At 48.3% G+C, this 27,998-nt stretch overlaps 1 protein-coding gene across 1 annotated transcript; it reads right to left on the bottom strand.

Annotated features, from left to right (window-relative positions):
- Positions 1–36: 36 nt before the first annotated feature.
- LOC130480913 (semaphorin-7A-like) lies at positions 37–27,844 on the bottom strand. The gene is made up of 15 exons (XM_056853536.1): positions 27,760–27,844; positions 24,385–24,524; positions 20,900–20,962; positions 20,594–20,689; positions 19,211–19,310; positions 15,089–15,187; positions 13,200–13,339; positions 11,816–11,979; positions 9,692–9,800; positions 7,165–7,363; positions 5,448–5,563; positions 4,818–4,983; positions 3,566–3,575; positions 3,124–3,176; positions 37–379 (listed from the first exon to the last, which is right to left on the bottom strand). The coding sequence occupies exons 1-15, from the start codon at positions 27,842–27,844 to the stop codon at positions 39–41; spliced, it is 1,881 nt and encodes a 626-aa protein (XP_056709514.1). The 3' UTR covers positions 37–38.
- Positions 27,845–27,998: the final 154 nt, after the last annotated feature.

The raw sequence follows: 27,998 nt of genomic DNA, 5'->3' as shown, positions 1-27,998 counted from the left end.
GCAGTGTGACGAGAAACGCTCCTACCCACGAGTCCGGTCTACAAGAGAAGGATGGTTATGGCCAGGAACAAGATTCCCGTGGCTACTACCACCAGGGAGACCTCCGGCATCCGGCCGCCGTTGAGCGTGACCTCGTAAGCGGTGATCTCCTCTCGGTAGCCTTCTTCCTTGGAGGTGCATTTGAAGATGCCCTGGCCCATGGGGTTGCTCTCCCCGAAATGAAGAGTGCAGGATTCCCTGTCTATGGAGCAGGGGTACTCCTTGGAGTCATCCTTTATCCAAGTGTAGGTGGCGTGGTAGGATCGCAGAGGGCACGGCAGATAGATATAGCTTGTCGGGTCCACGCTCACTTTCTTGAGAGCTTCCTGGTTTTTTTGGTCTTCGGGATTTAGGATTTTGAAAGAAAAGAAAGAGAGACAAACAAAGAGGAGAAGTTGTTTTTAGATACCCAATATTTTAGATACCCAGTATTTTTAGTTAATCCGTCAAATCTGGCTGTTTGTTGATAATGAGATCCGCCTCCCACCCTGGAAGACTGTGAGCAGGGCAAGGAAGTGACAGCCATCCAGCACCTTTTACATAAAGGTACACTGCCTCTGAATACGGAGGTTCACTTTAGTTAACAGCAGCCAACAAATCAGGGGTCCCCAACCTTTTCGAGCCTGAGGGCACTTGGGAATTCTGCCACAGTGTGGTAGGCAGCCACAAAATGGCTGCCACAGGAGGCGGAGCCAGCCACAAAACAGCTGCCACCATGAAGATCCATAAGCCATGGTGGCAGCTGCTGCCAAAGTAACTTAAAAAAAAAATCTGCACAGCCAATCAAATTTCCAATAGTTAAATGGTGGAACTCCCTGCCCCAGGATGTGGTGATGGCTGCCAACTTGGAAGGCTTTAAGAAGGGAGTGGACATGTTCACAGAGGAGAGGGCTATTCATGGCTATTAATAAAAATAGATATTAGTCATGATACATGCCTATTCTCTCTAGGATCAGAGGAGCATGCCTGTTATATGAGGTGCTGTGAAACACAGGCAGGATGCTGCTGCTGCAGTTGCCTTGGTTGTGGCCACTGTGTGAACAGACCGCTGGACTTGATGGGCCTTGGTCGGATCCAGCAGGGCTTTCCTTATGCTCTTATATCTTGGTTGTGGGCTTCCTAGAGGCACTTGGTTGGCCACTGTGTGAACAAACCGCTGGACTTGATGGGCCTGGGTCTGATCCAGCATGGCTTTCCTTATGCTCTATGTCTTGGTTGTGGGCTTCCCAGAGGCACCTGGTTGGCCACTGTGTGAACAAACCGCTGGACTTGATGGGCCTGGGTCTGATCCAGCATGGCTTTTCTTATGCTCTATGTCTTGGTTGTGGGCTTCCCAGAGGCACCTGGTTGGCCACTGTGTGATCAGACCGCTGGACTAGGTGAGCCTGGGTCTGATCCAGCATGGCCTTTCTTATGTTCTTAATTTTCAAAATTACTTGGTGGAAGTTTTGGGGACCCCCAATCTAATCCTTTAGGAAAGTTATCGCTAACATTATCCTTTAGGAATTTTTTTTAAAAAATAGATATTTTGGTATTAAGGGCACTGTGAGATGGATGTGACGCTGCCTGAAGGAATGCAGGGGAGTGTGGTTCTCATATGACGACTGGAGGACTTGGAGGCACTTTTAAGCCAACTTTTCAATATAATTAATTCGCAATCCTTCCTAGCCAGCCAAGCCTGCATCTAAATTGGTTTAAGCAGAAAATGTTTTTTTAAGCAGTCCCATGCAAGCCCGAACTCTCCCGAGAAGCTGAAATGACTGAGGCTGTCGTAGTTTGGTCACATTCTGAGATGACAAGAGTTACTGGAAAAGACAATCATGTTGGGAAAAGTGGAAGGCAGCAGGAAAAGAGGAAGACCCAACATGAGATGGATGGACTAACTCAAGGAAGCCACGGCCCTCAATTTGCAAGATCTGAGCAAGGCTATTAAGGATAGGTTGATTTGGGAGCACATGGAGTCATGGGGTCGCCACAAGTCAGAAGCAATTGACAACACATTCGAAACACATGCTTACAATGATGACGATGTTATGAATTACTGGTAATTGTTATCTATTGCTTTTGAGTTATCTAAGTGTTCTAGGAGCCCCGTGGCGCAGAGTGGTAAGCTGCAGTACTGCAGTCCAAGCTCTGCTCACGACCTGAGTTCAATCCCAAAGGAAGTCAGTTTCAGGTAGCCGGCTCAAGGTTGACTCAGCCTTCCATCCTTTCAAGGTCGGTAAAATGAGTACCCAGCTTGTTGGGGGTAAAAGGGAAGATGACTGGGGAAAGCACTGGCAAACCACCCTGTAAACAAAGTCAGCCTAGGAAACTTCGGGATGTGACGTCACCCTATGGGTCAGGGATGACCCGGTGCTTGCACGGGGGACCTTTACCTTTTTAAGTGGTTTATAGCAGCCTTGTAATGTAGCGCAGAGTGGTAAGCTGCAGTGCTGCAGTCCAAGCTCTGCTCACGACCTGAGTTCGATCCCGACAGACGTCGGTTTCAGGTAGCTAGCTCGAGGTTGACTCAGCCTTCCATCCTTCCGAGGTCGGTAAAATGAGTACCTGGCTTGCTGGGGGTAAAGTGTAGGTGACTGGGGAAGGCACTGGCAAACCACCCCGTAAACTTAGTCTGCCTAGTAATGTGATCACCCCATGGGTCAGTAATGACCCGGTGCCTGCCTTAATGAAAAACAAACAAATGAATAAATAACATTAATGTAGCTGAGTGAGTTAATCTGAGGCTGCCTCTGGTGAGTTTGCAGCAGAAGCGAGATTTGAACCAGGGACTTCCGGATTAGTAGCGTCGGATCCAAGACTGAAATCTCACATCGTTGCGAAGCCCAGGAAAGCTGAAATGCAACTGTACATTGCCCTTCCTGTTTGGCCCTCATACACATTCAGGTAGTCGCCTTTCTCTTTTCACGTGGCCCGCAGCCAAACAAAGGGCTGCTGAGAGGCAGGTGTGAATTCTGCCATAGCCACGGCTGCAGCAGCCGGTGTGCTTTCTTCAAGCTACCAGGCTGTCCACAATCCGCGCTTGGAGATCTACATCACCGCTCGGCAATATACTAGGGAAGCCAGGCATTGGAAGCTTACCTTCGACACCTTTGCAGACATCTGTGGACTGCGGGTCTAGGCTTTGAAGCAAACTGTCGGAGGAAAAGAGAGAGACAGAGAGACAGAGAGGCCATTTATGCAGGGGTATTTAGTTCGCGATCCCTGCGGGACTGCTTTGAGGCTGCCTTCCTTGGCATTATTCATAATTTAACCGACCTTCAGAAGCGACTTCGCTCCCACCTCATTCTTTCCCAGCAGTTCTAGGATGCTGTTTTATAACGAACTTAAATTCTGCTTTGAGGCAAGAGCGAGGCAAATCCCTGCCATTTCCATGCATAGTCCTAACTTTGGGGTTTCTCTCCCCACGCCCATTCTGGCTTCTCCCTCCCACATGTCTGTCCCTCCCATCCAACCCCTTCCCTCAGAGCAAAGCACAAAAGAAGGAGTGAAACCTGCATGAAATGTGCAGGAAGATGCCAACCGAAGAGAGGCTGGAAGGCAGCTCCTGGCAGGGAGCTGTTGAAGAAAGGGGGGAGGAATACCCAGCTCTGCAAAAGCACATGCACAGGCAAGCAGTCCCTTTAAGAGATGACGCACCCCCTCCAAGTAAACTGCAACAAGGCTATGTTTTCAGCAGGAGGGACTCAGAAGCTCCGTGATTCACTGGAGATTCACAACATATTCCTGCAATTTCTTCGGGGGGAAAAGCCCTCATGCATATGATGTTTGAGAATTTGGAACAGAAAACTGTGCAGCAAACCAAACACAAATTTCCCCTGCATAAATGACTAGCAAGAACACAAAATGAGAGGCTGTTGATTGTGGGGACAGGCAGAGGCCAATGCCTTACAGCAGGGCTCCCCAAAACGGAGTCCGTGGGCGCCAGGGCGCCTGCCAACACCCTTCCTGATGCCTGCCAAGTGCCAAGTTTAGAAAGTGGGTGGGGCCGGGTGGGGCTTTTGCCCAGCATGGCTTCTGATTGGCCACTGGAGATTTGATTGGCCATGCAGATTTTTTTACAATGTTGCTTGGCACTTAAAGGTAAAGCTGCAGCAGCCATTTTGTGGCTGGCTCCGCCTCCTGCAGCAGCCATTTTGTGGCTGCACCCATCACGCTGTGTCAGAATTGCAAAGGTGCCCACTAGGGCTGTGCATATCTGGTTTAATGACCCGAAAATAAACCCGAAAAAGGGCAAATCGGCTTTCCCCCCAGGTTTACCTGGGGTTGAAGATATAGAGAATAAAGCCTAAGCCAAATAGCCGATCGCCAAAAAAGCCGAATAGGTATTTGGCTTTTTTGGCTTTCGGCTTTTCCAAGGCTTTTCTCTATGGGAACTGTTTTTTTGAGGAGCTCTGGGGGACACTTTTTGAGGTAGAGTTACCACATTTTCAGAGTAGCTGCAAGGGACTCTCCCTGTGTGAACCTCAAAGTTCGGTAAAGTTTGGGACAGGGGGTCCAATTTTATGGGCCCTCAAAGGGGTCACCCCCTTCTCCAAAGGAAAGCATTGTACACATTGTGACTCTGAGTATTTTATACACACATGGACATGTATGTGCAGCATCTCATTAGGAGACACAGTGGCCGGGAATGGGGTGCCAGCCACCCCCAAGAGCCACACACACATGGGAACCAACACCAACAGTTCCATGGCACCCCCCAGGTCAAGAAATTTGTTGTTCTACCACACTATTCATCTCTGCCATGGCCTTCGCGGGCTCGGCATACCTGCCACTGTGGTTTCCAGACTGAGCGACGGCCGAACAAGTCTTGCCATTCGGGTCCCACCCGCAATATGGGTCGCGGGCCAGGACGCAATTCCAGCAGGTGTCTTTGTACTGGTCGCAGTCTGCCAGCAAGAGGCGCACCACCTCGAACTCGGTGCTCACGTACAGGTGGCCCTGTTGGAGAGAAACTGGGTTATAGGTAAGGCGGAAAAGGAAGAAAGGAACGGCAGTTCATTTGGAACACTTCTGGGTGGTGGCAATGAAGGCACCTTTCCTGATGGGGGAAAAGGCAATTCCCAATAGGAGAAGAATGCTTGGGGGAAAGGCGATCGCAGAACTTGGGAGATGTCAGGCCCAGAACCTGGATGGGGACAAGACTAAGCTAGATACCCAAAGGTTGGCTGTAAAGGAACTCTTTTATACTATGAAATATACTTATTATAAAGTGCTCATGCAGATATTAAAAACAAGCCTTTATGGCAAGACCAAGAGAGGGAACGGGCCCAGAGAGTGTGACGGCAATGGCCACTTGAACCAGAGAACAAGTCTGTCCTGGAAAATTTCATAGGGAGTCCGCGAGGATCATCTGGCTCTGGGAAGGAACTGAGACACCTGTTTCAGGTTAGTATGCCTCTTACCATAGTCGTATCCAGGACCATGGAGGAGATGGGTGCTTCTTTTTTGAAGGGGCTTAACTCCGCAATGATCACTGTCTGCTCTCCATTCTGAAGCACCTTGTGGATCTTCCCTTGATCTGCCAGAAAGAGAGAAGGTTCAACAATGGGATGGCCAACTTCACTGTTCTCTGAGAAACATCATAGAAACATAGAGTTGGAAGGGGCCATAGAGGCCATCTAGTCCAACCCCCCTGCTTAATGCAGGATCAGCCTAAAGCATCTCTGACAAGTGTTTGTCCAGCCTCTGCTTAAAGGCTGCCAGTGAGGTGGATTCCACTGTGAAACAACTGTTACTGTAAAAAAAAAAAGTAGCACCCATGAAGAGAACGTGATTACATTTATTTATTTACTTATTTTTATTTCCTTCATTTATATCCTGCCTTTTTCCCCAGGGTGGACCTAAGGTGGTTTCGTCATTCTCCGCTCCTCCATTTTATCCTCACAACAACCCTGGGAGGTAGGTTAGGCCAAGAGTGTATAACTGGCCCAAGGTCACCCAGTGAGCTTCCATGGCAGAGGGGGGATTTGAACCTGGGTCTTTCAGACCCTAGTGCAAGGCCATTTATGCATGGCTGTTTCCTCGTGATCACCCACCAACTACTTCGGGGCTTGGCTTAGATTATGCTTGCATTTCCCGACCGTCTGAGGTCGCCTCACTCTCCCTGAACGTTTCTGTGCATTTCCCTAGTATTTATTGGATTTGTGTTTAGCCAGCATCCAGAAAACACAGGGGAATTGTACAGAAACACGCGGGGAGAGTGAGGTGACATCTGAGAGTTGGAAAATGCATGCATAATCAAAGCAAAGCCCAGAAGTAGTCGGATGGGTCACCGCGAGGAAACAGCCACACTTGGCATTCTGTGTACAGTTCTGGACACCACAGAAAAGAGCAACCAAAATGATCAGGGGACGAGAACAACTGCCCTAGGAGGAGTGGTTAAAATGCTTAGGGCTGCTTAGCTGGGAAAGAAGGCGGTAAAGGGAGACATGATAGAGGTCTGTAAAATTACTCATGGTATGGAGAGAGTGGACAGGGAGAAGCTTTCATCCCTCTCTCATAATACCAGAACGCGGGGTCATCTGCTGAAGCTGGAGGGTGAGAGATTCAAAACTAATAAAAGGAAGTATTTCTTCACACAATGCATAGTTAAACTGTGGAACTCCCTGCCCCAGGATGTGGTGATGGCTGCCAACGTGGAAGGCTTGAAGAGGGGAGTGGACATGTCCATGGAGGAGAGGGCTATTCATGGCTGCTAGTAAAAATGAATACTAGTCATGGTGCATACCTATTCTCTCCAGGTTCAAAGGAGCATGCCTATTATATGAGATGCTGTGGAGCACAGGCAGGATAATGCTGCTGCAGTCGTCTTGCTTGTGGGCTTCCTAGAGGTCCTTGGTTGGCCACTGTGTGAACAGACCGCTGGACTTGATGGGCCTGGGTCTGATCCAGCAGGGCCTTTCTTAACATTTTTATCTTCGCCATACACAAATGGCCAAACACTCTTAACCCCACTAGACAGCAGCAGAAAACAAACAAACCTCACCATGGAGCGAAGCCAGCTGTGGGGTCCCTCAAGGATCAGTAGTGGGACAGGTGCTATTTAATTTGTTAATCGGTGATCTAGAATCGGGAAGAAGCTGTTCCGTTTCTCCAGGGACACCTCCAATTTGAGCTCACCTGTCCCAAGGAAGAGGACGTCCCGTGTGACGTTGCTGGCATCTCGCACCCGGTCTGCCACCACTCTGGTGTAGTTCTCATTGTTCTCGAGCAGGTAGAGGGGATGCTGCCCTTCTGGGTAGATGACCGTCTCTATTTCGGGGTGGTCTTTAATGATGGTCAGGGTATTTTTTTGAGTCTGGGAACTTGGTGAAATGCACTGTGGTGGAGAAGAGAAAGCAGACAAGGATAAGTCGGCCGTGTATAGACTAGGGGAGGCAGTTCTGGATTGTGAACTTCTTGGAGATTTTGGGGGTGAAGCCTGGGGAGGGCGGGGTTTGGGGAGGGTAGAGACCCCAGTGGGTGAACTGCCGTAGAGTCCACCTTCCAAAGCAGCCATTTTCTCCAGGGGAAACTGATCTCTTTCACCTGGAGATAGGGTTGTCAGGTCCCTCTTTACCACCGGTGGGAGATTTTTGGGGCGGAGCCTGAGGAGGGCGGGGTTTGGGGAGGGACTTCAATGCCATAGAGTCCAATTGCCAAAGTGACCATTTTCTCCAGGGGAACTGATCTCTATCGGCTGGAGCTCAGTTGCATTAGCAGGAGATCTCCAGCAAGTACCTGGCAGTTGGCAACCCTACCTGGAGACAGTTGTAATTCCGGGAGATCTCCCGCCACCACCTGGACACTGGAAACTCTAGCGCTATGGCTGCCGGCTCCAGATTGGGAAATACCTGGAGATTTTGGGGTTGGAGCCTGAAGAAAGCAGGGTTTGGAGCGGAGACTTCAATGGGGTATAATGCCACAGAGTCCACCTTCCAAAGCGGCCATTTTCTCCAGGTAGGGTTGCCAATTGCCCGGTGGTGGCGGATAAACTACTGCCCATCCACCGGGCTGCCCACCGGCCAGATGAGGACCGGTGGGCACTGCGGGCACGTGCGCGTGAACGCAGCGCACGTGCTCGCCGACCCAGCACACGCGGCACTTTTGGGTAAACCCAAAAGTGATGCGGACGCTCTAGCACCCTCGGCTAAAAGGCCGGGATCGGTAGAGCGTCCCCGTCACTAAGGCCAGGGCCCCGCGAACCTCCCGCCGGTGGAGCTGTGTGGCCTGGCAAGCCTATCTCCAGGGGAACTGATCTTGCTCATCTGGAGATCAATTATAATAGCAGGAGATCTCCAGCTACCATCTGGAGGTTGGCAACCCGACCTAGCACAGACTAACAAAATATTTATTAAAAAATTGTACAATGGTTGTACAAATTCTGAATTGGAAAATTTATGTATTTAAAATATTTTTAGGCTACTTTTCCACCAGATTAGGGTCCCCGAGGCAGCAAACATAAAAACGTTAACAATTGAAAACATCGTGGGATCTGATCCCTGGAATTAATGTTAGGAATTCTACTGTTGCCGGAATTAAGGAGGAGCAGATAGCCTGATCTCGTTGGACCTCAGCAGCTAAGCAGGGTCAGCCCTGGTTGGTACTTGGATGGGAGACCACCAAAGAAGTCCAAGGTTGCTACACAGAGGCAGGCGACAGCAAACCACCTCTGAACTTCTCTAGCCTTGAAAACCCTACGGCAGAGGTGTCAAACTCATTTGTTACGAGGGCCGGATCTGACATAAATGTCACTTGGTTGGGCCAGGCCATGCGTGCTATAAAATTTAATGCCAGGTACAGGAGATACAAACTTTATAGAGGACACAAGGAAAAGCCAATTAATGATACTATGTTTTATTTTATTTTTTTACTTAAAATATAAACATGCTTAAAACAATAACACTCATAGAATCATAGAGTTGGAAGGGACCACTAGGGTCATCTAGTCCAACCCCCTGCACAATGCAGGAAATTCACAACTACGTCCCCCCCAAACCCCCAGTGACCTCTACTCCATGCCCAGATGATGGCCAAGATGCCCTCTCTCTCATCATCTGCCTAAGGTCATAGAATCAGCATTGCTGACAGATGGCCATCTAGCCTCTGCTTCAAAACCTCCAGGGAAGGAGCACTTACCACCTCCCGAGGAAGCCTGTTCCACTGAGGAACCGCTCCAACTGTTAGAAAGTTCTTCCTAATGTCTAGACGGAAACTCTTTTGATTTAATTTCAACCCGTTGGTTCTGGTCCGACCTTCTGGGGCAACAAAAAACAACTCGGCACCCTCCTCTCTATGACAGCCCTTCAAGTACTTGAAGATGGTTATTATAGTAATACTCTTACAGTATTTTCTTTTATTTAGCAGTCTTTGATAATTGACACATCAGGAGTGGGGGTGAGGGTTGGGTGTCCCACCTGGCTCACGGGCCAGATAAGGACTCTCAGGGGGGCTGATCCGCCCCTGGGCCTTAGGTTGGACACCCCTGCCCTACGGGGTTGCTGTAAGTCAGCTGCCACTCGACGACCCTTTCCACCACTAGAGCAACAGCACAGGGCCAGTATCTGTGGTGAAATGGGTGAGGGGAGGGCATTTGTTCACCTGTGCTTTTCATACAAAAGGGAGATCAATTCTCTTTTGCCCAACCCCAGACTTGAAGGAAACTTACCGTGCCAATTCGGTAGCCAGAAAGGGGGCCGGTGTAACCCTTCAATTTAGGAGTCTTGAACGCAGAGCTGATCTCATTCATTGAATACTTGCAAACAGCCGCTTTGCCCCTGCAGAAAAACAAAAAGGGGCAGGCTTGACAGTATTATTTGGCTATTATTTGGTTAATATAGCAGAGTTTGCCCGGTCATGGAAGCGTGATATTGAGTGCAGTAAAAATCAATCCTCCCAAGAAGTAAATTGCAAAAGTAAAACTTTATTTAAGTAGATTCTGTTCACATTCTTGTTGCAGTTGATGAAAGAAATGAAAGCCTAAACTAAAGAATACATTTCCCTATACAAGTGGCTAGCTATTGCAGTGTCACATGCGTGCAAGTATGATATATTGTTTCTACAGGAGAGACCTGTAGAAATGTCTGCCTCCATGCAGGTCCATGGGGAAAAAGAAAGAGAGACAATAGCTACTGAGAGAGAAGGAGGAGGGGTCAGAGGGCAGCCCCCAGGTTCAGACACAGAGGAGCATCCCATTCAAGAGATAACGCCTACACACTTAGAGTAAATTAGCGGGGGGGGGGGCCCAATGTCCAGGCATGCTGAGTCGTTCTCACATGCTGCCAGCCAACCAGAGATTTGCCTTATTGATGCTTTGGCAGATTAAAAAAAAAAGTTTATAATTGCCTTGTTTGTGGTTTTTCTCATAAGAACATAAGAAAAGCCCTGATGGATCAGACAGAGGCCCATCAAGTCCAGTAGTCTGTTCACACAGTGGCCAAACAGGTGCCTCGAGGAAGTCCACATGCATTGCAGCAGCATTCTCCTGCGGGTGTTCAACAGCACCTCATATAATAGGTATGCTCTCTGGTCCTGGAGAGAATAGGTGTGTATTTTGACTAGCATCCATTTGGACTAGTAGCCATGGGTAGCCCTCTCTTCCATGAACATGTCCACTCCCCACTTAAAGCCTTCCAAGTTAACATAAGAACCCAAGAAAAGCCTTGCTGGATCAGACCAAGGCCTATCAAGTCCAGCAGCCTGTTCACACAGTGCCCAACCAGGGGCCTCTAGGAAGCCCACAAACAAGACGACTGCAGCAGCATTTATCCTGCCTCTGTTCCACAGCACCTCATATAATAGGCATGCTCCTCTGACCCTGGAGAGAATAGGTATGCATCATGACTAGTATCCATTTGGACTAGTAGCCTTGGATAGCCCTCTCCTCCATGGACATGTCCACTTCCCTCTTAAAGCCTTCCAAGTTGGCAGCCATCACCACATCCTGGGGCAGGGAGTTCCACATCCTTGAAAGTTGTCCAGAACATGCAATTGGTTCAATATGTGGCTGCACAGCTGTTGATGTGTAATTCGGTGTGGATGCTGGATATGAATATTTGAGTCCATTTTCATTGACCCCTGATTTGTTTGCGTATGTGACTTGCAATCTGCCTTTCTCACAGAGACTCAAGGTGGATGACATAATATAAAAAAGTATAATAAATACAGGGTTAAGAACACAAGAAAAGCCCTGCTGGGTCAGACTGAGGCCCATCGAGTCCAGCAGTCTGTTCACACAGCGGCCAACCAGGTGCCTCTAGGAAGCCCACAAGCAAGACGGCTGCAGCAGCACCATCCTGCCTGTGTTCCACAGCACCCGATATAATGGGCCTGCTCCTGTTAGACTGGAGAGAATAGGTATGAACCTCCTCCCCATTTATTGCAAATTTGGTATTACCATTTCTTGTGAACTGCCTCAGCAACCTAGTTGAAAAATATTTTAACAAGCCAACCCCATAGGATTTCCAGCTCCGGGTTGGGAAATACCTGGAGATTTGGGAGGCAGAGCCTGAGGAGGGCGGGGTTTGAAGAGGGGAGGGACTTCAATGCCATAGAGTCCAATTGCCAAAGCGGCCCTTTTCTCCAGGTGAACTGATCTCTATTGGCTGGAGATCAGTTGTGATAGCAGGAGATCTCCAGCTAGTACCTGGAGGTTGGCAACGCTACCATCCCATCATATGCTTGAGGAGGACTCAGGGATCTGTTAGATCTCTAGGCTATAGATGAACAGGCTCCCAAACGTCAACCACAAGATTGCTGGATTTAAATTTTTGAGATTCCAGCCACGTCTCACCATGAGCTGGAGAAGACCCCGTACAACGTCCGGCTTTCTTTGAGGAGAAAGGCGTCCCGGAGGTGATGGAAGCGCTTGGGATCTCTGGGATCTCCACAGACCAGCCTTGCCTTCAGGAAGGTGGTCCAGGAATCTATCAGCATGTTCTTTCCACCTTCATCCACCTAGTGAGAGAGACAGAAAAATGGAGCACCGTCGGATTTTTTTTTGCAGTGCACAGACCTTTTGTGGCGGAGGGCTCCAGCGGCCCAGACTCCAGAAGAGGGCTGCTGCTGCTAGGGTTGGGAAATACCTGGAGATTTTGGGGGTGGAGTCTGAGGAGTGCATGGTTTGGAGAGGGGAAGGAGTCCAACTGCCATAGAGTCCAATTGCCAAAGCAGCCATTTTCTCCAGGGGAACTAATCTCTGTTGCCTGGAGATAGGGTCCCTCTTCACCACCGGCAGGAGGTTTTTGGGGGCAGAGCCTGAGGAGGGCCATAGAGTCCAATGGCCAAAGCAGCCATTTTTCCCAGATGAACTGATCTCTATCGGCTGGAGATCAGTTGTAATAGTGGGAGATCTCCAGCTAGTACCTGGAGATTGGCAACTCTACCTGGAGATCCGTTGTATCAGCGAGAGATCTCCAGCCACCACCTAGAGGTTGGCAACCCTAGCTGCTGCAGATTAGCCAACATTAGGTTGGGAAACAACTGGACATTTGAGGCATGGAGTCAGGTTGCCAACTCCAAGCAGGGAAATTCCTGGAGATTTGGGGGTAGAGCCTGGGGGGGGGCAGGGTTGGAGGAAAGACCTCACCAGGGTATAATGCCACCCTCCAAAGCAGCCATTTTCTCCACGGGAACTGGTCTCTGCAGTGTGGAGATCAGTTGTAATTCTGGGAGATCTCCAGACTCCACCTGGAGGTTGGCAACCCTAGCTGGTAACCATTGTGGCTACTCTTGAGATATGCTGGAAATACCTGGAGATTTTGGGGGTGGAGCCTGAGGAAAGCGGGGTTTGGAGAGGAGAGGGACTTCATAGAGTCCAATTGCCAAAGCGGCCATTTTCTCCAGGGGAACTGATCTCTGTCGCCTGGAGACCAATAGTAATAGCAGGAGATCTCAATCTACCACCTGGAGGTTGGCAACCCTACCCTGGAAGGGCAAAGCCTCCCCGCTGTTGTCACGTCTGCACCAGCTGGCATTCAGAAGTGTATTGCCTCTAAACATGGAGGTTCCATTCATCCAAGTCGTCAAGAGTCATGCCCTCCATAAAAGCTGCCCAATTCACTTTTCAGGCCAGCAAAGCTCACGACTGTTACTACCATCCAGTGGCGGTGAGTCCCACAGGTTAATGGCGTGCTACGTAAAAGAGGAAAACAGAGCGGCCCCCGCCCTTCCCATACCTTGCACACACGCCCGAGCTGAGCTTTGTAAGGCTCATCGTCCAGTCCGGCGCTGTTGTTCACCTCGTTGTAAAAGAAGTAAATTTCGTCGTTGACTTTATTGCTGTCCGCCAGCAGGGCAGCGCTGACAAACTCCGCTCCTGGAACAGAAGAGAAGCAAATCAGAGGGAAGGAGTGACATTGCCTCGTTGGGTTGAGCTGTCCAAACTGCTTCGTTGTTAGGGTTGCCAACCTCCAGGCGGTGGCTGGAGATCTCCTGCTATCGCAACTGATCTCCAGTTGATAGAGGACAGTTCCCTTGGAGAAAATGGCCGCTTTGGCCATTGGACTCTATGGCATTGGAGTCCCTCCCCTCCCCAAACCCCACCCTCCTGAGGCTCCGCCCCAAAAATCTCCAGGTAATTCCCAACCCGGAGCTGGCAACTCTATTAGTTGTAAACACATCACAGAATATTGCTCCCCTCTAGTTCTGCGCTTAGAATTTATTTCTTATTAGGGTTGCCAATCTCCAGGTAGTAGTTGGAGATCTGCTATTACAACTGATCTCCAGCCGCTAGAGATAATTCATAGGGTTGCCAACTCTTCTGCTATTAAAACTGATCTCCAGCTGATAGAGATCAGTTCAGCTGGAGAAAATGGCCGCTTTGGCCATTGGACTCTATGGCATTGAAGTCCCTCCCCTCCCCAAACCCCGCCCTCCTCAGGGTTCGCCCCAAAAACCTCCCACTGGTGGCGAAGAGGGACCTGGCAACCCTATTTCTTATTGATTTAAAACCTTTGCTCAACCACCTTTCCATCCAAATAAGGTCCCCACAGTGGCGAACATCAAAACATTAAAAAGTATTTAAAACATTAAAGCCACATTTTAAATATTTAACGGTTCAACAAAAATACACATAACACCGAAAACCAGGGAGGATGGCCAATAAAAATTATTTGGGGGAATGTCATAGAAAACAAAAAACCCACTGGCAGAAGACAACGATAGAGGCAGACAGACGAATCTCCCCGGAAAGAACCTATATCTGTGTCTAGTAACACCTTACAGACCAAGATTTTTCAGGGTATAATCTTTCGAGAGTCAAAGCTCCCTTTGCCAAAGTGGCTATTTTCTCCAGGGGAACTGATCTCTATCGGCTGGAGACCAGTTGTAATAGCGGGAGATCTCCAGCCACCACCTGGAGGTTGGCAACCTTACTTTCGGTGATGGGCTCGACATCCTATGGCAACTATTTTGTGGCTGTGCCCACCACGCTATATTCAAATTCCAAAGATGCCTGCAGGCTCAAAAGGATTGCAGGGGCCACTGGTAAAGCATAATATAGTCCGGCATAATCGGGAAGGGAAACTTATTTTTCCTTTCCTTTTTTTTAATGAAAAGTTGAACGTAGGAACACATGAAGCTGCTTTATACTGAATCAGACCCTTGGTCCATCAAAGTCAGTATTGTCTACTCAGACCAGCAGTGGCTCTCCAGGGTATCAGGCAGAGGTCTTCCCCATCACCCACTCGCCTAGTCTGGAGATGCCGGGGATTGAACCTGGGACCTTCTGCATGCCAAGCAGATGCTCTACCACTGAGCCATGGGCATTTTCAAGATTCTGGATATGAAGGGATCTAAATCAAAGTACTTAAGACAGGGTTGCCAGCTCTAGGTTTGGGAAATACCTGGAGATTTTGGGGGCGGAGCCTGAGGAGGGTGGGGTTTGGGGAAGGGAGGGACTTCAATGCCATAGAGTCCAATGGCCAAAGTGGCCATTTTCTCCAGGTGAACTGATCTCTCTCGGCTGGAGATCAGTTGTAATAGCAGGAGATCTCCAGCTAGTACCTGGAGGGTTGGCAACCCTACTTATGGAAAAGAGGAAAGATGGTAGACCGTGTCTCCTTACTGGTCAGCCAGTTGTCTTCGGTCTTAATCAGGCGTTTGGTTCCATAGCTCCTCTGTATGATGCTCTTGCTTCCCGACAGTGCAGAATATAGGTTGCCATCTGAAATGTTAGTGGGGGGGGGGCGGGGAGACACATGAGTCATTCATTGCAGGTTGAAAATGTAACACAGGACAACAAACTTTGACACCTCCTTTCGCGTAACCTTTAATTCTTGTTATCTAACTTAAAACCTATCTCTGCAATCTTTAAAAAAAATGCAAGTGAGGATTTTAAGAAGCACTGGTAGTTCTGTGCAGAAATGTCTTGGGTAAAGGTCGAGAGAAGTGGCTGAAGGTGACCTCTGGTGTAGAAGCTGGCGACATTTCTGGTGATGACAAGTGGGTAGGATTTATTTTAAATTCTCCTCTATGGTTGCAATGTTAAGTTCATAAAGGAGAACCCTAGTAGATCAGAAACATGGAAGCATAGAAACATAGAGCTGGAAGGGACATCAAGGGTCATCTAGTCCTGGGCTTCTGAAACTTTTTCCTCTCGTGACCCCTTTTCGCCTGAGAAAAGGTATATAAAAAGGTATATAAAATAGGTATACAAATCAAACATTTACTGATAATAAATCATAAAGAAACCTTTTACTGTTGCCAATTTTTTTGCGACCCCCACATTCAGACCCACAGTTTAAGAAGTTTTCATTCTAGTCCAACCCCCTGCACAACGCAGGAAATTCACAACTACCCCCCCTGCTCCCCCAATGACCCCTGCTCTATGCCCAGAGGAGAAGTCCATCTAACCCAGAATCCTCCTACCAACAGCGGTCAGCTGGACAGCTCCAGAAAGCAGGGTATAAAACCAAAGACTGCTTCCTGTAGGTTTTCCCCAGGAAACTGATACTCAGAGGTATACTGCCTCTGATTGTGGCGGTTCCATTTAGCTATATTGCCACTCTGTGTGTGTATCCTTTAAAATGTTTTGTTAAATTATGGAAGTGGCTTCAATTCTATGGCTAAGAGTTTGTACGATTAAAAAAAATAGCCATCCATTGGTTTCTCTTCCTTGAGTTTGTGTAAAATCCTACTAAGACCACCTAAGCTTGTTGTCCAAGCTTAGGTGGTCTTAATAGGATTGCCTTCTCGTACAAAAGATCACTAAAAGGGCTTTTACTTGAAATCATTTTCCCAATTGCTCATCATTTAACATGGTTTACATTCTTATTTGCCCTTGCAATCTTTTATATGTGGACACTACCACATGTCCCTTGAGATACAGACCCTCTGAACATCGCAGCAAAATCAGAAATTGCAATCTACAAGCTCCTTTGGGAATTCATTTCATGGAGAAACACCATTCACCATCTGATTTCGAGTTTTTAGTTATTGACAGGATATTACCCAGATCCTACCAATCTTATAACATGGAAAAATTACTGTTACAAAGGGCGACCTATTGGATTTTCACTTTAAATACATTAGCTCCACATGGCCTTAATGATCGCTTGGACCTATTTCCTTTTTTTATAAACTTTGCTCATGTTTGAGATTTACACATGGAATATCTCTCATACCATTTATGCAGGGTCAATTTTGATGCTCGCTCAAACCTCCTTTTTAAAATCCGACCTTTAAAATGCCTATTGACGGTCCCGATGCAAGAGGAGAAAGTCAAACAAATTCCATCCCCCCACTCGCCTGCTCCTTCGTTCCTTTGTTTGCATAGCCATTAGCAATCGTCCTTTGCATAGCTAACCTGCGTCTGTGATTCTTCATGCTTCCTTGAGTGGATGCTTCAAGGTGGGGACGGAGCAAATAAAAAAATCGCGTTAAAGGGGCTCTTAAGAAACGCGAAACAGGTCTGCGCCAGCTTTGCTGTGACTTCTGGAATTACGGTTCAGCGTGGAGAACGTAAAAAAATATGAGAGGCTCTTCAGCCTGGAACTAGCTGCTAATTACCAAGCATAAACGGCCTCAGTTTGCTCCTGGTCCCTTTAATGATGTATTTCCCAACATACATATAAGCCTGGGTGATGCACTGTGCTCCACTTCAGCCCATGTGTGTGTGTGTTAAGTGCCGTCAAGTCGCTTCCGACTCATGGCGACCCTATGAATCAAAGAAGTCTTCCAAAATGTCCTATCTTTGACAGCCTTGTTCAGATCTTGCAAATTGAGGGCCGTGGCTTCCTTTATTCAGTCCATCCATCTCTTGTTGGGTCTTCCTCTTTTTTTGCTGCCCTCAACTTTTCCTAGCATGACCCTTGTCGTCTCATGATGTGACCAAAATACAATAGCTTCAGTTTAGTCCTTTTAGCTTCTAGGGTCAGTTCAGGCTTGATTTGATCTAGAACCCACTGATTTGTTGTTGTTTTGGCAGTCCACGGTATCCATAACACTCTCCTCCAACATCACATTTGAAAGGAATCTATTTTCTTCCTATCGGCTTTCTTCACTGTCCAGCTTTCACACCCATACATAGTAATAGGGAATACAATGGCATGAATTATCTTGATCTTGGTTGCCAGTGACACATCCTTACACTTCAAAATCTTTTCTAGCTCCTTCATGGCTGCCCTTCCTAGTCTAAATCTCCTCCTGATTTCTTGGCTGCAGTCTCCCTTTTGGTTGATGGTGGAGCCAAGGAATAGAAAGTCTTGAACAATTTCAATTTCCTCATTGTCAACCTTAAAGTTGTGTAATTCTCCTGTAGTCATTACTTTTGTTTTCTTGATGTTCAGCTGTGCTTTGGCACTTTCTCTTTTAACTTTCAGCAGTAGTTGTTTCAAATCTTCTCTATTTTCTGCCAATAATGTAGTGTCATCGGCATATCTCAAATTATTAATGTTCCTCCCTCCAATTTTCACTCCACCTTCATCTAAATCTAATCCAGCTTTCCTAATTATATGTTCTGCATATAGATTGAAGAGATAGGGAGATAAAATACATCCTTGTCTGACACCTTTGCCAATTGGAAACCATTCCGTTTCTCCATATTCTGTTCTAACTGTGGCCTCTTGTCCAGAGTACAGGTGGTACATCAAAACGATCAGATGTAGTGGCACACCCATTTCCTTTAAAACCAGCCATAATTTTTTGAAGAATTTATGACTTCATTGTCTCATATTATAAGTTTTTAAATTGGGTTTGGGAGGCTTTCCATGTCATCTTTACATGCCTTTGTTTTCGCATTGTTATGTATTTAATTTTACTCATTACAGACTTATGTGTCATAAAGGATAAGTACCTCATTTCTGATGTTAGCCACAGTAAGTCCCATGTAGCCTGTTGTAAACAAGTTATATGTAATTATTGTGTGATATTTGTACTAGACTTCTGTTTGTTGTTGAATTTCAAGGTAACAGTCCGAAGAAGGATATCGAAATGGGATACTAGCTGGCAGACCTGTCCCTTTTTTATACATAATTTTACATAACACTTGCTTTTTGTGTTTGCTCATTGAACACATGAACACATGAAGCTGCCTTATCCTGAATCAGACCCTTGGTCCATCAAAGTCACTATTGTCTACTCAGACCGGCAGCGGCTCTCCAGGGTCTCAGGCTGAGGGTCTTTCACATCACCTCCTTGCCTAGTCCCTTTAACAGGAGATGCTGGGGATTGAACCGGGGACCTTCTGCATGCCAAGAAGATGCTCTACCACTGCGCCACGGCCCTTCCCCTCATTATTTGTATATTGTAAGACATGTTTTGCAATTTATTTGAACCTTTGTTGTTACTACTGTATTGTAAAATTTTGGAGCAGATACAATTTATTAGGTAAAGGCCTTGTAACCTCAGGTGCTTTGCACATTTTTTTCCCTGTCTCCTATCAGAGGTTTCTCCCCCTTCTATTTTTCACACAGTGGCCCACCAGTTCTTCTGGAGGTCCAACAACACGGCACAGAGGCCAAGGCCTTCCCCGGATGTTGCCTCCTGGCCGCTGGTATTCAGAGGTTGCCTGCCTCTGAATGTGGAGGTTCCCTTTAGCCACCATGGCCAGTAGACCTCCGCCAGAAACCCTGGAGAGCCACTGCCAATCAGAGAATACACAGCTGAGTGGGCTAGGCTAAGGATCTGACTCCGCATAAGGCGACTTCATGTGTTCATGACTAACTAGTGCCAAAACGCGTCTCCTTACCTACTGCGATGGTCACCGCGGTTTGAGAAGGGAGTGCCGGGACGATGTTTCCTGCGTTGATTTTGAAGGTATGGCTTTCATAATAGGTGTTGTTGTTGTCCTAGGAGGAAAGAGAGAATAAGGAAAGGGTGTCTCGTGGCTAGGGTTGATCTCTGGACTACGCAGATCCGTTCCCCCAGAGAAAATGGCAGCTTTGAAGAGGAAGAAGAGTTGGTTTTTATATGCCGACTTTCTCTACTAATTACGGAAGAATCAAACTGGCTTACAATCGCCTTCCCTTCCCTACAAACCTGGTTCTCCAGATTAGAGTCCACCACTCCAAACCACCGCTCTTAACCACTACACCAGAACCGGACTGGCTTACAACCACCTTCCCTTCCCCTCTCCACAACAGACCCACTGTGAAGTAGGTGGGGGTGAGAGAGTGTGACTAGCCCAAAGCCACCCAGCTGGTTTTGTACGTAGGAGTGGGGAAGCCAACCCGTTTCACCAGATTAGCCTCCGCCACTCATGTGGCGGAGTGGGGAATCAAACCCGGTCCTCCAGATCAGAGTCCACTGCTCCAAACCACCGCTCTTAACCACTACACCACGCTGGCTTCCACGCTGGAGGGTGGAATCTATAGCAGTATATCCTGCTGAGGTGCCGCCCCTCCCCAAACCTCGCCTTTCCCAGGATCTACCCCCGACGCTCCAGGAAATTCTCAACCTGGAGTTGGCAACCCTCCATATGGTATGGATTGAGCTCCGCATCGCTGCCCAGTGGTTTCTCCATTCATTGTCTCTGACCATGTTGCACTCCCTGGCAGGTCCTTGTCTTCTCCAGAACCTCACCTTTATGGCATGCGTCGCTGTCTTTGGGCATCTCCACCCCCCAGTCCATGGGCTCACCAGGACTCTTCCCGGTGGCCTTAACGGCCAACCATCCTCTGCCTTTTAGCACCACAATACTGCAGCCTCAAGACCTGCCGATGTACTTCCGGGATACAGGGCCCACGCCTCAAGCCAGCGAGTGGTGTAGTGGTTAAGAGCAGTGGTTTGGAGCGGTGGACTCTGATCTGGAGAATCAGGTTTGATTCCCCACTCCTCCACACGAGTGGTGGAGGCTAATCTGGAGAACTGGGTTCAATTCCCCGCTCCTACACGCGAAGCCAGCTCGGTGACCTTGGGCTAGTCACAGCTCTCTTAGAGCTCTCTCAGCCCCACCTACCTCCCAGGGCGTCTGTTGTGGGGAGGGGAAGGGAAGGTGACTGCAAGCTGGCTTGATTCTTCCTTAAGTTGCAGAGAAAGTCGGCATATAAAAACCAACTCTTCTTCTTCTCGACCCCACGGGACGACGTTCCCCTCGCGTTACTGAAGGCGAATCTGAGATCTCCGGACTCACCAGAAGCCAACACTTGGGAGAAGCCGCGTTGGTGCCGCAGACGATGATGTTGGTGGCGTTCAGCCTCTGGATCACCTTGATGAAGTTGTGGCACTCCTACAAGACAACACAAGGGTGAAGGGTGGCCAACGTAAGTACCAAATTCTACCCATTGTTGGCACTGCAGTGCGGCTGAGATTGGGCTGGACGCTCTCTTTTCGCACCCAGAAGAGTTGAGCAAGACACACACACCCCTGCCCCGGAGCCTTCTAAAACCCGGGAATTTTGCGACCCTCCGATCAGGGTCACGCTAGAGGTCCGCCTCACCTGGTCCGCCCTCTGCTTCTTCTTGCAGTCCGCCTTCACCTTTTCGTCAGCACTCAGCTGTATCTGGAGCAAGCGGAGAAAGCAGAAAAGCCTGTCACATCTGGGGTTGCCAACATAGATTTGCAGCCCGCTTTTTCTTGGGAGCATAAAACTTTACAGAGAAAACACAATAAAAATAGCAAAATATATTAGAAGACGTTCGGTCAAATCCATTTGCTGAAACATGATAATGGATCACTACGATTCTCCCAGGCAAACTGTGAACATTTCCTCTTCATTGAGGCTGATGAAGCTTTACTAGGTGAAAGCGCTTCAGCTACCCGGGAAAGCGTTTCCTCCTCTTTGCGCCGCTTTGCTTGGTTCCCGACAGCGGCAGGACTGCGGTTCCCACCTTCGAATTTAACATCTGACCATCTTTCCACTCGTTGGACTTGCTTCACGTCCCCTTCTGGAGACTGCCGTTGGGCTTTTTTTGTAATTGCTGTTGAACTTGTGGAACAGCCGTTGTAGATTGTTGCCTATTTGTATGTCACATTAGCTTGAGTTTTGCCCCTGTAGAATTGGGTCTGTTATTTGAATATAGCTTTTTGATACTTTGAGCTTGCCCTGTTTTGTTCCTACAACCTCCAGGTCCTAGCTGGAGATCTCCTGCTATTACAACTGATCTCCAGCTGATAAGAGATCAGTTCCCCTGGAGAAAAGGGCCACTTTGGCAATTGGACTTTATGGCATTGAAGTCCCTCCCCTCTCCAAATCCCACCCTCCTCAGGCTCTGCCCCAAAAAACTCCCGCCGGTGGCCTGGCAAGCCTAGTCCCATCCCGATGACAGATAGGGTTTGCGATTCCTTGTTTAAAGCTGCTAAAGACCGGGGGGGCGGGGGGGGGGGAGAAAGACCCTAGCGTTCCTGCTTACGTTGAAAGGGCTCTTTGGGAGAAGAAATGTCTGTAGGCGAGAGACAGACGCCAGACGCCAGGATGAAGCCTAGAGAATGTCTACACCGAAGGTCTGAACTGGTTTCAAACTGTTTTGGCTTTGGCCAAGAGGATTGGCAGGGGGCGAACGCACCTGGAAGCAGTCAGCAAGGGCTGATTTTAAAAGAAACAACCCCACAGGCAGGATTTGGTTAGGGTTGCCAACCTCCAGGCAGAGATCTCCCAGAATTACAAGTGATCTCCAGACAACAGAGATCTTTTTTTTTTAATTTAATTGGATTTTATAATGCAAATTTCCCATATTAACAAACAACAATAATGGTAACATGTAATTCTAAATCCTAACTAGATGTTGTAATTTCTTATATACGTTATAAACTACCAAATAACGGAAAATTTTTCGACTTCCCCATCACCTCCGTCCGCCTCTTAATAAAGTATTCTAACCCGTCGTGATTGGTCTGATCTTCTTATATCTCAGTTAAATTTCATATAACATATTCTATTAGTATAATTAATTATAGTTCTTGATATTAATAGTATCGTTTAGATCAGATTAAAAGGTAGTCTTCCATTTTCCCCAGTCCTAATTCATATTCACAATATTTCATCCAAGCCTCCCATTCCCCCATAAATCGTGCATTGTCTTTTTGATTTAAAATGGCTGTAAGTTTTGCCATTTCCACCAGTTCAAACATTTTCAAAATCCAGTCTTTTTTCCCTGGGATTTCTGCCCCTTTCCATTTCGCTGCAAAGAGCAATCTTGCCCCTGTTGTAGCATAAATCAGAAAAGTCCTTTGTGTTAACAAGTCATCAGGTATCATGCTTAGTAGCATCATTTCTGGTGTCTTGGGTATATTTCTTTGTACTATCAGTCTTACTTCATTATAAATCAGATCCCCAAACTCCTTAGCTTTATCACAGGTCCACCACATATGATAAAAAGAACCAATTTCTTTATTACATTTCCAACATTTAGGGGATGTCAACAGAGATCAATGACCCTGGAGAAAATGACTGTTTTGGAGCACAGTCTCCACGGCTCCCTCCTGGTGGCTGGAGATCTGCCGCTATTACAACTGATCTCCAGGCCACCGAGATCAGTTCACCTGGAGAAAAGGGCCGCTTTGGAAGGTGGGCTCTATGGTGTTGTACCCAATTGAAGTCCCTCCCTTCCCCAAACCCCGCCCTCCTCAGGCTCCACCCCCAAAACCACCAGGTATTTCCGAACCTGGGGCTGGCAACCCTACTCCACCCCCCTCCAAATCTCCAGGAATTTCAGAACATGGGAAGTATGGTTGCCAACCTCCAGGTTGCGACTGGAGATGTCCCACTATTACATCTGATCTCCAGGCGACAGCTATCAATTCACCTGGAGAAAAATGGCCACTTTGGAAGGTGGACTCTATGGCATTATACTTCACTGAAGTCCCTCTCCAAACCCTGCCCTCCTCAGGCTCCACCCCCAAAATCTTCAGGAATTTCCCAGCCTGGAGCTGGCAACCCTTGCTGGGAACCCTACATGGTAGTAAGAAATGGTCCTGAGGTCAAAATCGTCTTCCTTTCTCTCCCTTCCCCTGGCCTCCCCCTGCTGTTCTTGTAGCTGAACAGGCTGTATAGGTTGGGTTGCCAGGTCCCTCTTGGCAACCAGCAGGAGGTTTTAGGGGTGGAGCCTAAGGAGGGCGGGATTTGGGAGGGGAGGGGCTTCAATGCCATAGAGTCCAATTGCCAAAGCGGTCATTGTCTCCAGGTGAACTGATCTCCGTCGGCTGGAGATCAGTTGTAATAGCAGGAGATCTCCAGCTAGTTCCTGGAGGTTGGCAACCCTATGTATAGGGCAAGGTGAACAGGCTAGAATATGAACATATGAAACTGCCTCCTACTGAATCAGACCTTCGGTCCATCAAGGTCGGTATTGTCTCCTCTGACTGGCAGCAGCTCTCCAGGGTCTCAGGTTGAGGTCCTTCACATCACCTCCTGACTGGTCCTTTTTAACTGGAGATGCCGGGAATTGAACCTGGGACCTTCTACTTCAAAGCAGAGGCTCCACCACTGAACCATGGGTAGGGTTGCCAGGTTCCTCTTCACAGGCTGTATAGGTAGGGTTTCCAGGTCCCTCTTGGAACCAGCAGGAGGTTTTTGGGGTGGAGCCTGAGGAGGGCGGGTTTTGGGGAGGGGAGGGACTTCATTGCCATACAGTCCAATTGCCAAAGCGGCCATTTTCTCCAGGTGAACTGATCTCTGTCGGCTGGAGATCAGTTGTAACAGCGGGAAATTTCCAGCTAGAACCTGGAGGTTGGCAACCCTAACCACGGGTCCTCCCCAAACATGAACACACATGAACCTTCCTTATACTGGTCCATCAAAGTCAGTATTGTCTACTCAGACCGGCAGCGGCTCTCCAGGGTCTCAGGCAGAAAAGGGTCTTTCACATCACCTTCTTGCCTAGTCCCTTTAACGGGAGATGCCGGGGATTGAACCTGGGACCTTCTGCATGCCAAGCAGATGCTCTACCACTGAGCCACAGACGGAGGTCTGGATCTCTTTCTCACCTGTGTCGGAGTGACCGCAGAGTCCTTGAATGTTAGAATCCACAGCTGCTCGCGGCCTCCGATAAAGAGCTGGTCAGAACCGGCATCGTGAAAAAGGACCAGCAGCTCCGCTTTTTCCGCAAAGCTGGCATTCAAACGATCTGCAAAGAGACGGGACAAAATCGGGCCGCTACATGCATACCTCAGATACCTTGGAGAATATCGCAATAAAGCGAGTCACAACAATGTTTTGGTTTCCCGGGGCATATAAAAGTTTTGAACATAAGATGATAAGAAAGGCCGTGCTGGATCAGACCCAGGCCCATCAAGTCCAGCAGTCTGTTCCCACAGGGGCCAACCAGGTGCCTCCAGGAAGCCCACAAGCAAGACGGCTGCAGCAGCACCATCCTGCCTGTGTGCCACAGCACCTAATATAATAGGCCTTCTCCTCTGATCCTGGAGAGAATAGGTATGCATCACGACTAGTATCCATTTTAACTAGTAGCCTGAATGCCCAAATTGGAAATGCGTCCCTCCTCTCTGACCTCGGGGGGAGATTCTTCCTCAAACACAAAAACGGTGCTCGGCAAGATCAAGGGCTCCATCTTCAGATACCCAGATGGGGACCAGAGTTGGGGCAAGCCAAGAGCAACGGTGAATCTTTACAGAAGATCAGAAATCAAAAAGCCTTGTGGCTCAGATAGGCTGCTCCTGCCTTAGAAGCTCCTTCTTTCATAAAGAGGCTTCCGGAGATTACTGTCTCGTGACTCTGTATTTTACTGAGTTGGGCTGTGGCCAGAATAGCAGGGAAAGGGCGAAAGGAAGACCCTCTACCTAGCCTCCTGGCCCTACTAAGCCTCCCAGGAAGCTTTCAGGTTCCCATCCTTAAAAAGAAGAAGCTTAAATATGAGAGGGGGTAGGAAGGCATGACATAATTAACATTATGGAAGCATCTGATGAATTCCATAATTAACATTATGGATGCATCTGAGAGTTTTGACTCTCAAAAGCTTACATCCTGGAAATCTTGTTGGTCTCCCGCTGCTCCCGCATTCGAGTCCAGCCGTTCTACTGCCGACCAACACGGCTACCTCTGAAACGGTCGTTACGGGAGCCTTTGCTATTTTCTCGTTCATTTGGGTTTCTATTGAAAGTTGGTTGGTAATCGGCAATCACTGAATTTGCAAACGCTTGGAAGATCTAATAGACCGTTGCAGGGAAGTAGACAAATTAGCCAGATGGATACAAATTATGAAACGGAAACAGGAAGAGTCGAGAATGATCCCAGAGGCCGGCCCCTCGTGGTTTTTAATACCCTGAAAAGATTACTCCAAGAATCACCAATTAGAGGCAAGGCTCTCCGGCTTGTTTCGTGTCTGATCACGTTAGAGTTTAAAGGTTTTTTTTTTAAATCATTATGTAAGACATTGAGTGCAATTGATGTTCAGTCAGTATCCCTCTCCAGATGGCAGAGTTTCTAAAATTCAGACCTCTCCCTTTTCAGATAGACTGCTCCTGCTCGAAAGCATTTTGGCCAAAAAGAAAACTGCAGCTACTGGCACTCTTGGCTGTTTTTTGTCCTTCTCCACCAATAATATTCTTGACCTAACTTGTTAGGTTGTGGCCACAGAGCAAAAGACCAGGAAACGGGCCACCCAGATGTGCAAGTCATCCTTTAGCGCTGCAGCTCGCAAGCGCTGAACATTTATTATGCATTATGCATGGGATGGAGAGAGTGGACAGGGAGAAGCTTTTCTCCCTCTCTCATAATACCAGAACACAGGGTCATCTGCCGAAGCTGGAGGGTGAGAGATTCAAAACAGATCAAAGGAAGTATTTCTTCACACAACACATAGTTAAATTGTGGAACTCCCTGCCCCAGGATGTGGGGATGGTTGCCAACTTGGAAGGCTTGAAGGGGGGAGTGGACATGTTCATGGAGGCGAGGGCTATCCATGGCTACTAGTTGAAATGGATACTAGTCATGATGCATCCCTATTCTCTCCAGGATCAGAGGAGCAGGCATATTCTATTAGGTGCTGTGGAGCACAGGCAGGATAAATGCTGCTGCAGTCATCTTGTTTATGGGGTTTCCTAGAGGCCCCTGGTTGGCCACTGTGTGAACAGACTGCTGGACTTGATGGACCTTGGTCTGATCCAGCAGGGCCTTTCTTATGTTCTTATGTATTTCCGAGCCGGCCAGCCAAAACTCTTTTACACTGTTTAGATGGGTTGAAACCCTTTCCCATAGCAACTGCCCTGCTTCATCATCCAACGCAGTTCCTCTAAAATACAAATGAATTCAGACTATCTGAAGTTGCATTACTGTAACCATCAGGAAAATTAACCGTGTCTCTTCCGGTTGCCCCCCCCCCCCCGGTTTGAAAAGGGTTTCCCTCTGGGACACCCCACTGCAATCCCCTGAGATGCTTTGCAAAAAGACATTCCAAATTCGTTTCCAAAGAGTTTCTCATCTCAAAGAAGAAGAAGAGTTGGTTTTTATATGCCGACTTTCTCTACCCCTTAAGGGAGACTAAAACCGGCTTACAATCACCTTCCCCTCCCCACAACAGACACCCTGTGAGGTAGATGGGGCCGAGAGAGTGTGACTAGCCCAAGGTCAACCAGCTGGCTTCATGTGGAGGAGTGGGGAAACAAACCCAGTTCACCAGATTAGCATCCGCCGTTCATGTAGAGGAGTGGGGAAACAAACCTGGTTCTCCAGATCAGAGTCCACCGCGCCAAACCACTGCCCTTCGCCACTACACCACGCTGGCTCAAAAAGGAAAGGCATTTAGGAGGAGGGGAATAAATCCAAACACAAGAAGGAAATGGGCATTATTTGGCTGGCCTGAATAAAAGGTGCCCTGACCTGGATAGCCCAGGCTAGCCAAATCTCACCAGATCTTGGAAGTTAAGCAGGGTCAGCCCTGGTTAGTGTTTGGATGGGAGACCACCGAGGAAGTCCTTGGTCGCTACGTAGAGGCAGGCAACGGCAAACCCCCTCTGAATGTCTCTTGCCTCGAAAACCCTACGGGGTCACCCTAAGTCGGCTGGGACGCCAGCAGAAAAATAAAAAACAGAAAAGGCATGCCATGGGTTTTGTTCTTGGATTCTGCCTGGACCCAACAGGGCTGTCCGACTGTTTCTTCATTTAGGGGGCAGACCCCAGCGGACAGCCCCTTCCTCCCATCCCTAGGAAACGCTTCCGACACGCATTCACGGCATCCATTCCCATCTGCATTTTTGCCGACGGGTTCTGGCGGGATCAGTCCCGAGAGATGGACCAGAGGCTCTCCTGGCATTACCCCACCAGCCTCCCCCCGGCCCCAAAGCCAGCCCTGGTCAGACATGAGGATACTGCAGTTTGGCAATTCCAGGCGCATCCAAACTTACCTGTCGGGATCAGCTTCAGCCTGGGGATCTTTTGGGAGGCGGCGAGGCAGAAGAGGGAGAAGAAGCACAGACGGAGAGCCGTCATCTCGGCCGCTGAGCCAGGGAACAGCCTCTCTTGGTCGGCGGCACTGCTGCAATGGGGAAGCTCTCTGCAGGCACAGCCGTTCCGGCTCACAGCGGCTCGGCTGTCTCTCTCCCTCCACCCCCTCAGTTTTCTAATTTATAGTCCCTGGGAAAAA

Source organism: Euleptes europaea, chromosome 7 (genome assembly GCF_029931775.1).
Source record: "Euleptes europaea isolate rEulEur1 chromosome 7, rEulEur1.hap1, whole genome shotgun sequence".
NCBI classification, from domain to species: Eukaryota; Metazoa; Chordata; class Lepidosauria; order Squamata; family Sphaerodactylidae; genus Euleptes; species Euleptes europaea.
This window is presented reverse-complemented; position numbering and strand designations above follow the sequence as displayed.